General features: G+C 48.3%; 1 protein-coding gene across 3 annotated transcripts in view; it reads right to left on the bottom strand.

The window, feature by feature from the left end:
• Positions 1-176: 176 nt before the first annotated feature.
• LOC105499564 (ectopic P-granules 5 autophagy tethering factor) overlaps positions 177-8,834 on the bottom strand; it is a 137,322-nt gene continuing 128,664 nt past the window's right edge. The window contains exon 44 of one of the 3 annotated variants that reach the window (XM_071085434.1): positions 177-397. In XM_071085434.1, the coding sequence (XP_070941535.1) occupies positions 302-397 (96 nt within the window). In that variant the 3' untranslated portion in view covers positions 177-301. Of the gene's footprint in view, positions 398-3,084; positions 3,417-4,994; positions 8,739-8,834 lie in introns of those variants that run through there. The other 2 variants (XM_071085433.1, XM_071085435.1) reach the window with 2 other exon arrangements.

The raw sequence follows: 8,834 nt of genomic DNA, 5'->3' as shown, positions 1-8,834 counted from the left end.
CAGCCCCCAGCCAGCTGACTCCTCCCCTACTCGGGGTCAAGACCCTGCTCAAGGAGGCTCATCTGGCCTCCTATGTGGACAACCATTTCGGAGCTCCCTGATATTTATGCCAGCATTTTGTAAGTGTGCATGTGTGTGTGTGTGTGTGTGTACATGCATTAACTTGAGCATGAAACTTCCAGAAATGCTCCCTTGCCCTTTCTTACCTAGAACACCTGCTATAGTAAAGCAGACAGGAAACTGTTTACAGGGCCTGGAGGCCCAGTCTTGTCCTCCTCTGTCACCGACTTGCTGTGTGGACCTAGGACACTTTCTTCACTTCTCTGGGTCTCAGTTCATTTACTGTTGAACACGGACAATCATATTCTTCCCTCCTGGCTGGGAGGACTACCAAGATCTGAGGAAATAATGGATGTGAAGGGGCTTTGGAAAATACAAAGCCATCTACTCATGAGGGGCATGACAGGACCCTCTTTGCAGAGTGACCTTTGGACGTGCAGAGAGTTCTTGGAGAAGTGTGGCCCCTGCAGCAGTGTCACGGAGAACACAGAGTTCCAGAGAGCAAGGCTGGGGCAGGGGCTGTGCAAACCTGTGGTCAGAGGAACATTAAATCCTGGAAACTTGGTGGCAGGAAGAGGCCTGGGGCCTTTACCCCATGCCCCCTGGGATCTCCACTGTGATTGTCCCACACCCTCTGCCTAACTCTTGCCCCATCAGCTGCCCTACATTGCCTAGGGAGCTGGGACCGCTAGGAAATGGAAACCAGGCTCCCCTCTCTCAAGGCATTTGGGAACCACTGTCTCAGGGGCTGAAGCCCGGAGACCTGAGGGGAGGTCTGGCTGGAGGGTCCCTGTGGGTAAAGCAGCTACAGCTCTGACCTCTCTCTGACCTGCAACCTCTCAGGGCATGCAAAGTCCAAATGCACTGGCAACTTCACCCCCTTTGCCCTAACATGGGCAGGCTGACTTGGAGGGGTGCTTCCCTATTTACACCTCAGGGTGAATTTGTTGACCACCTTAGCTCCTGTGGTCCTTGGGGCTTAAGGAGAGGTGGGAGGCATGCCTGGGTCCCAGGTGAGCTGGCAAGAGGAAAGGGCCGTAGGCTAGGGCACTAATGAGGCCATGAATGAGACATCTCATCCGTTACAATGACTTTTATCCAAAAGACAGGCAATGACAAATGCTGGTGAGATTTCGGAGAAAGAGGAATCCTCATACACCATTGGTGGGAATGTAAATTAGTACAGTCACTATGGAGAACAGTACAGAGTTTCCTCAAAAAACTAAAAATAGGCCAGGTGGGGTGGCTCATGCCTATAATCCCAGCATTCTGGGAGGCCGAGGCGGGTGGATCACTTAAGGTCAGGAGTTCGAGACCAGCCTAGCCAACATGGTAAAACTCCGTCTCTCCTAAAAATACAAAAATTAGCCAGGCATGCTGGCGCATGCCTACAGTCCCAGCTACTTGGGAGGCTGAGGCAGGAGAATTGCTTGAATCCAGGAGGCGGAGGTTGCAGTGAGCTGAGATCACGCCACTGTCCTCCAGCCTGGGCAACAGAGAGACTCTCTTCCAAAAAAAAAAAAAAAAAATAGAACTACCATATGATCCAGCAACAGCAATTCCACTGCTGGGTATCTGTCAGCAAGGAAATCAGTATATTGAAAAGATACCAGCACTCCCACGTGTACTGCAACACTATTTGCAATAGCCAAGATATGGAATCACCCTAAGTGTCCATCAACGAATGAATGAATAAAGAAAATGAACACACAATGAAATATTATTCAGCCATAAAAAACAATGAAATCCTGTCACTTGCAACAACATGGATGGAACTGGCAGCCATTATGTTAAGGGAAATAAGTCAAGAACAGAAAGATAAATATCACATGTTCGCACTCATATGTGGAAACTAAAAAAAGGTTGAAATTGAACTCGTGGAGTTAATAGAATAATTACCAGGGGCTGAGAAGGATAGCAGGGAGCGGGGGATAATGTGGGGATACTTAATGAGAGCATAATACAGTTAGAGAGAATGAATAAGATCTAGTATTTGCTAGCACAAGAGGGCGACTATAGTTAACAACTTATTGTATATTTTAAAATAACTAAGAGTGGAACTGGAATGTTCTTAACAATAAGTACTTGAGGTGATGGATATGCCAATCCCCGATTTGATCATTGCACATTGTATGCCTGTACCAAAACATCACATGTACCCTATAAATATATAAATACATATATCCATACTAATTAAAAATACATTTTTAAAAAAAGAGGTAGTGATGCTTTTTCCAGGGAGATGGTCTGACGGTCCAGGGATCTTCACAAGATCTTCACAAGTTATTATGCAGGCCAGTGGGTTGCAAAGCTCCACTCCTCACCAGAGCCTTCACCAGGGCAAGAGGTGGCTCCTGATTAACCTTGGGATTCATCCAGGAGCCTGTCTGAGCTGTTAAGAGGTCACAGGAGCGGGCTTACGTACCTCCTTGTATGGGGATGCTTTGAGGCACCTCTATGGAGAGTCTTGCATAACCAGGGAAGTTAAGGACACAGGAGTGGTATGTATTGGAACATCTGCCTGGTCTTTGAGGCCAGTTTCACAGCCAAGAAAAATTGCAATAGGAATTATTTCTTAAGTAACTGCTTTGTGCTCTATTACCTCAATACTATTACCACATTGGAGATTGATTCATTAACATGAATTCAATATCATTTTATAGTCCATATTCAGATTTCCGCGACTGTCCTCAAAATGTCCTTTTGAGTTTGTTATTTCTAAGCAGAAAGCAGGTGATTCTTTTTTTTTTTTTTTTTTGAGACAGAGTCTTGCTCTGTCGCCCAGGCTGGAGTGCAGTGGCGCAATCTCGGCTCACTGCAAGCTCCGCCTCCCGGGTTCACGCCATTCTCCTGCCTCAGCCTCCTGAGTAGCTGGGACTACAGGCGCCCGCCACCGCGCCCGGCTAATTTTTTGTATTTTTAGTAGAAACGGGGTTTCACCGTGGTCTCGATCTCCTGACCTTGTGATCCACCCGCCTCGGCCTCCCAAAGTGCTGGGATTACAGGCATGAGCCACCGCGCCCGGCAACTCCAAGTGATTCTTAAGCTAATGGCTGAGACTGCAGCTCTGGGTGCGCCTGGTGTTGGCATGATGGTGATGTATAAGGGTGCCAAGTAATCAGCTGGTGCTAGCTGATACATACCCTCCTGCGGTACTTGCATTTTGAAGAGGGCTTCTTGGGACCGGAAGAAGTGCCATTCCTCAGAGGGACACTTCCTCTGTTGGCGTGGTTTCAGATGCAGTGATGGGCTGTGGGAAGCACGTTGAGGAGGGCCAGCCGGCTGGCACCCCCTTTAACAAATGCACACAGTGCACAGGCAGCCCCCAGATTGGCCTCCTGATAAAGCCACTGCTCCTAGGGTCAGAGGGGAGGGTGGTGAGGGGACAGCACTCGGCCCTCCCCAAACCCTCTGAGCTGCCCTTGGAGCCTGGCACTGTCCCTGTAAGAGGTCTGGGTGGAGCAGAGCTGCCTATCTTCCCCCACCTGCCCTCTCAGAGTACTCAGGCTCTGTCACTGGCAACAAAGACCAGAGACAGGCTGAGTCAGCTCGGTGTGCTGCAGCACGGAGTCAAGGAGAGAAATGACCTGGAAGACTTGGTGTTTTCAAGACTGGACTTCCTGTGATAATGCAGGGCACAGCGTTCCATGAACATACTCTTCCCAGGGGCTTCTGACGGGCAGGCTGCAGCCTGCAGGCTTCCCTCTGTGGTCAATGCCCACCAGACTTCGAAGACAGCAGTGAGAGGAAGTGACCGGCAACCACCTTGGTGATCTCCTGGGTCCACCAAGAGCCCAACACACTTTGCCTGCTGCCAACTGAGGTTTAAAACTAGATGTAGCTACATGAGAAGAAACCGCCCAGGGGATAATCTATGGTGAAAGTAGGCCCTGCTTTGAGATGGAAATGACTTGGCTGGAGGCACCATGGGCTGAGCTTTCACTTGTACCTCACTGGTCAGACAGGACAAGAGAGCCAGGGTCAGGGGGTGCTTGGTCCCCCACCAGTCACAGAAGCCTCAGGCTGGAAGGCTCCTTAGCCAAGAGTCAAGCGTCCTGGGTTTTGTCCCCGGTTCCAGTGCTGGCCACTTAAGTCCAGCCCCACTCCTTCTTCAATAACAGCCCCTCACATTTCTGGGCCCCCTGTGATCCCCAAAGCCCTATAAGATCCCAGTGGGGGCCAGGCACGGTGGCTCATGCCTGTGTCACTTTGGGAGGCCAAGGTGGGTGGATCACCTGAGGTTAGGAGTTCAAGACCAGCCCACAAGGTGAAACCCCGTCTCTACTAAAAATACAAAAACTAGCCAGGCATGGTGGTAGGTGCCTGTAATCCCAGCTACTCAGGAGGCTGAGGCACAAAAATTGCTTAAACCCAGGAGGCGGAGGCTGCAGTGAGCCGAGATCACGCCACTGCACTCCAGCCTAGGCAACAAGAGCAAAACTCCGTCTCAAAAAAAAAAAAAAAAAAAAAATCTCAGGGGGTTCTAAGAGCCCAGGAGGTAAGACTGGAATTATTCTCATTTTAAAATGAGAGGAGGAAAGAGATCTTGTTACCAGAAAGGGGTCCCAATCCAGACCCCAAGAGAGGGTTCTTGGACCTCGAGCAAGAAAGAATTCAGGGTGAGTCCACAGTGCAAGGCAAAATCAAGATTAAGAAAGTAAAAAGAGTAAGAAAAAGACTGGGCATGGTGGCTCACGCTTGTAATTCCAGCACTTTGGGAGGCCAACGCGGGCGGATCACGAGGTCAGGAGATGGAGACCATCCTGGCTAACACGGTGAAACCCCGTCTCTACTAAAAATACAAAAAAAATAGCCAGGCGTGGTAGCAGGCACCTGTAGTCCCAGCTACTTGGGAGGCTGAGGCAGGAGAATGGCGTGAACCCAGGAGGCGGAGCTTGCAGTGAGCCGAGATCACGCCATTGCACTCCAGCCTGGGCAACAGAGTGTGACTCCACCTCAAAAAAAAAAAAAAAAGAGTAAGAAAATGGCTACTCCACAGGCAGAGCAGCCCCGAGGGCTGCTGGTTGCCCATTTTTTTTTTGTTATTTCTTGATTATACGTTAAACAAGAGGTGGCAAAGAAAGACCAAGAGGGAAAACGGCTGTCTTCAGAAAAGCAGCATTTTCGGAGAAAGATCGTTTCTTTCACAGTGTCCCCACAAAGATGCCCACTGGTCTGGAGGCAGTTAACTTGGCTCCTGCAATAGAAGGAGGTGAGACAACCTGCCTCTAGGCCACTTTCCAACCCTTAAATCCTGTGGTTCCATCTGATTTAAAAAGCTGCCAAGCTTAGACAAGGGTGAGGGAGACATACTCCACTCCCAGACAGGCCTGTCCCCAAGGAATCCCAAATTGGTGTAATTCTCAAATGGAATGTGCAGACCCTTCTCCACACCTTGGCCCATTCAAAGTGCATCTTACAAATGTGAGTGAAAAATAACACTAAAGAGAACTCCCTGGGCATCCCATCACTGAAGGTGGATTTCCCCAGCAGACCATGACCAAGCTGGGGTTACACTGCCAGAAGCACCCCCACTCGCATCTCATTTGTGCAATTTTTATGGCCCTGCTCTTACCAAGCTCAAGGCCACATCACAGACCCTCCTGACTTCTCTGGGATCAGCAGGTGGCCTCCTGTCCCTGCCAATTCTTACGTTCTCAAGTTAAAACTTCCCTTTGAAATTAGAGGCCTCACCCATCGTGGTGAAAGGTCACAGAGTAAAGATTCTATCCATTACAAAGTTTCTCATGTAAAATTTTTCTTATTGTGGTTTATGTGTGAAAAGACTATCAACCAACTTGCAGGAAACAATGAGACCGGCCCGGCATGTGTAAATTAAATTTGAATCTAGTTTATTTGCAGAATTTTACTTAACCAATTGTCATTTCTTCCTGTTTCTCACCACTATATAAAAACTTACCCATTGTACAGGTATGAAAAATGCTGAACAATGAATAAGTAGTGAATATTGCACATTTAATGTCCAAAATAAAGTTGTCGTTTTTAAAGGTCACACTACATATGTGGGAAGAAAAAGAGTTGAACACACTTAAGAAGTATGTGTCGCCACATAAGTGATTTTAAACTATTGAAAGAAAAATGAATTCTAACTCTCAGTGCTCAATGAGAGGTAGTACATCTGTACATTAAAAAATAAAAATTATAATCGACAACATTCCTTAGCAATTGCATTATCCCAAAAGAGGATCAGTAGTATAATTATTTTTTTTCAAGTTATTTTCATCAGGAATCAGGAACCTACCAGAGTGAAGGAAACCTCAAATACAGCTACTCCTGGACACTGATGCCTGAGGCATGCTGTGGAAACCGGACCAAAATGAAGTCTGCATTAGTAAGTCTAGAACTTTACCCAGCACAACCCAGACATAAATGCAAGATGGTAGAAGGAGATACTTTTTTAAGCAACACACTTATTTTCCAACATTATATTCTTCACTTTGCTTAATAAGACAAAGTTAACTGATCAGAAAAATGATCAGCTACTATGTCAAAATGAGCTGTACAGTTGGCCCAAAATGAAGAGCAGGCAGCAGTAGAGGATTAAGGGCAAAGTGCCTTGTTGTTAGGCCTGTCATGAAGATGTGGGATGAAATCTGTCTCGGGCAACAACTGATGTTAAGCTGAGGTCTGCAGTCTCAACTTGCCGCTAGCTTAATGTGCCCTGCATGGGGCACAGCTACTGAAAGTTGATGCTGCCTAAGCATCTAGGGAATTACACCACTTGGACCACACTGGCGCGACTCTAACCCCAGGGCTGGGGCCAGAATGAGGTAAAGGAGGCACCACGGGTGTAAACCCAAAGAAGCACTCTCTTGGCACCTGTAGGCAAGCACCAACTTAGATGTGTGCCTCGTTTGTCTCACCCTAGACCTGGCCCTGCTAACCCGGGGCACACCCCTTTTAGGATAACATGGACTAATTTGGACACTTTCCCCAAATTGCAGCCCAGTAAGACATGATGGTGGAAAAGGTCTAACTAAAGACATTGCGGGGGAGACAGGGTGCCGTGGCTCACGCCTGTAATCCCAGCACTTTGGGAGGCCAGGGTGGGCGGATCACAAGGTCAGGAGTTTGAGACCAGCTTGTCTCAACGGCTGGGTGAAACCCCATCTCTATTAAAAAATACAAAAATTAGCCAGGCGTGGTGGCGTGCGTCTGTAGTCCTGGCTACTTGGGAGGCTGAGGCAGAAGAATAGCTTGAACCCAGGAGGCAGAGGTTGCAGTGAGCCGAGACCATGCCATTGCACTCCAGAGCCTGGATGACAGACAAGACTCCGTCTCAAAAAAAAAAAAAAAAAAAAAAAAAAAAGACACTGGGGGATTTAGCCTGGAGAGGACTAAGAGGTGAGGGATGGGGTGGAAGTGGTGTCAGACATGTGATAACAACTGAAAATATCTAAAAGTCTGCCTCAAGGAGGGGCAAGAGAACAGCCCCAGCCTGAACTGCTCTAGGCAGAACTACGACCAATAGGCAATGTAGAAACATCTCGGTTCAATAGAAAACAGAACTCCAGAGCCTGTCAACGGCAGCCTGGGCCTGCCCATCACAGGCTGGACCACCAGGCACTGGACAGGGGCGGAGGAGGATCCCTGCAGAGTGAGAAGGGCACTAGATGAACCTGAATGACCCTTCTGACTTTGAAAGTCTACGATTCCAGGACATTTGCTTCCTGCTCCAGAAGAAAGAATTTTAGGAATAAAAACTCAGTGAAAAAGTATATATCACCTTCATTTGAAAGGAACAAGGACATGAACACTCTCGGCTTGTATGACATGTACATGCTGATTTTGATGATGAACTGGGAGGAACAAGGAGGCTGTCACTTGGTTGAAAGGAAGTTAGGCTGGTCTATGGGTTTTCATTTTCTGCACTAGGCTTCCCCCAACCTCAAAGAAGTGAGAGACTCAGGCACACAACACCTGTGGGGCAGAGGCATGCGATGGCTGAGCCAACAAAGGGTGGTGAGACTAAGAAACGAGTCCTGCCTTGAAGCTGAGGTCCCAAGTGTGCAGGAGCTTTGCAAACATGTACAGGTGGGTCCCAACTCCACTGCTACTGTCATGCTGTGTAGACAACTGTGTAGACACATCTGGCAGGACCTCCCTCCCTCTATGTCTGGTGTGTTCCAGCATCCTGCCCTTCACTTGTTCTATTAATAGGCAATGGGGCAACATGATTCAGGGATGCAGCCTGCCTCTGCCGCCCACCTGTGCGCTGCAGCATGGGGAGTGATGGAGAGGGAGAGAGATGTTTTTCATGGCAACCAGAATGCTGCCTCCTCCCGAACCCAGGAAGCAGTTAGACATCCTTATTTGGTCCCAATGCCACTGTCGGCCACCCTGCGGTGAAGTCTGGAGCCCGCAGCCGTTCACCCTCCACGCTGCTCAGTCCACAAGGTCTTGGTCTTGCTTGATTCCAATATTGATGTGCAGCACCCATCACTGATTCTGAAACCACAGCCTCATGCTCTCTGGAGGCCAACAATTTTTTCAAGCAGAGGCTCCCTACCCCTGCAAGCCAATGGGCGGGCTGGTCTTTCTGCTGCCCTTCTTTCCCAGGAGGCTACAGCAGCATGGCCATGTCTGAACCATCTCAGTGTCTTTATAGCACGTTCCTAGCCCAGAGTTTCCCATAGAAACCTAGGAGTTGAGTCAACCTTCCAAGGTTAAGCAAGAAAGAGTTAAAGAGGAAGCGCTTTCACTGACCATGTCTGATGATTAATGAAGTTCAATGTCAAATAAATTAAATGACA

Source organism: Macaca nemestrina, chromosome 19 (assembly GCF_043159975.1).
Source record: "Macaca nemestrina isolate mMacNem1 chromosome 19, mMacNem.hap1, whole genome shotgun sequence".
NCBI lineage: Eukaryota > Metazoa > Chordata > Mammalia > Primates > Cercopithecidae > Macaca > Macaca nemestrina.
Note: the sequence above shows the minus strand (reverse complement) of the source record. Positions and strands in the feature narration are given on the sequence as shown.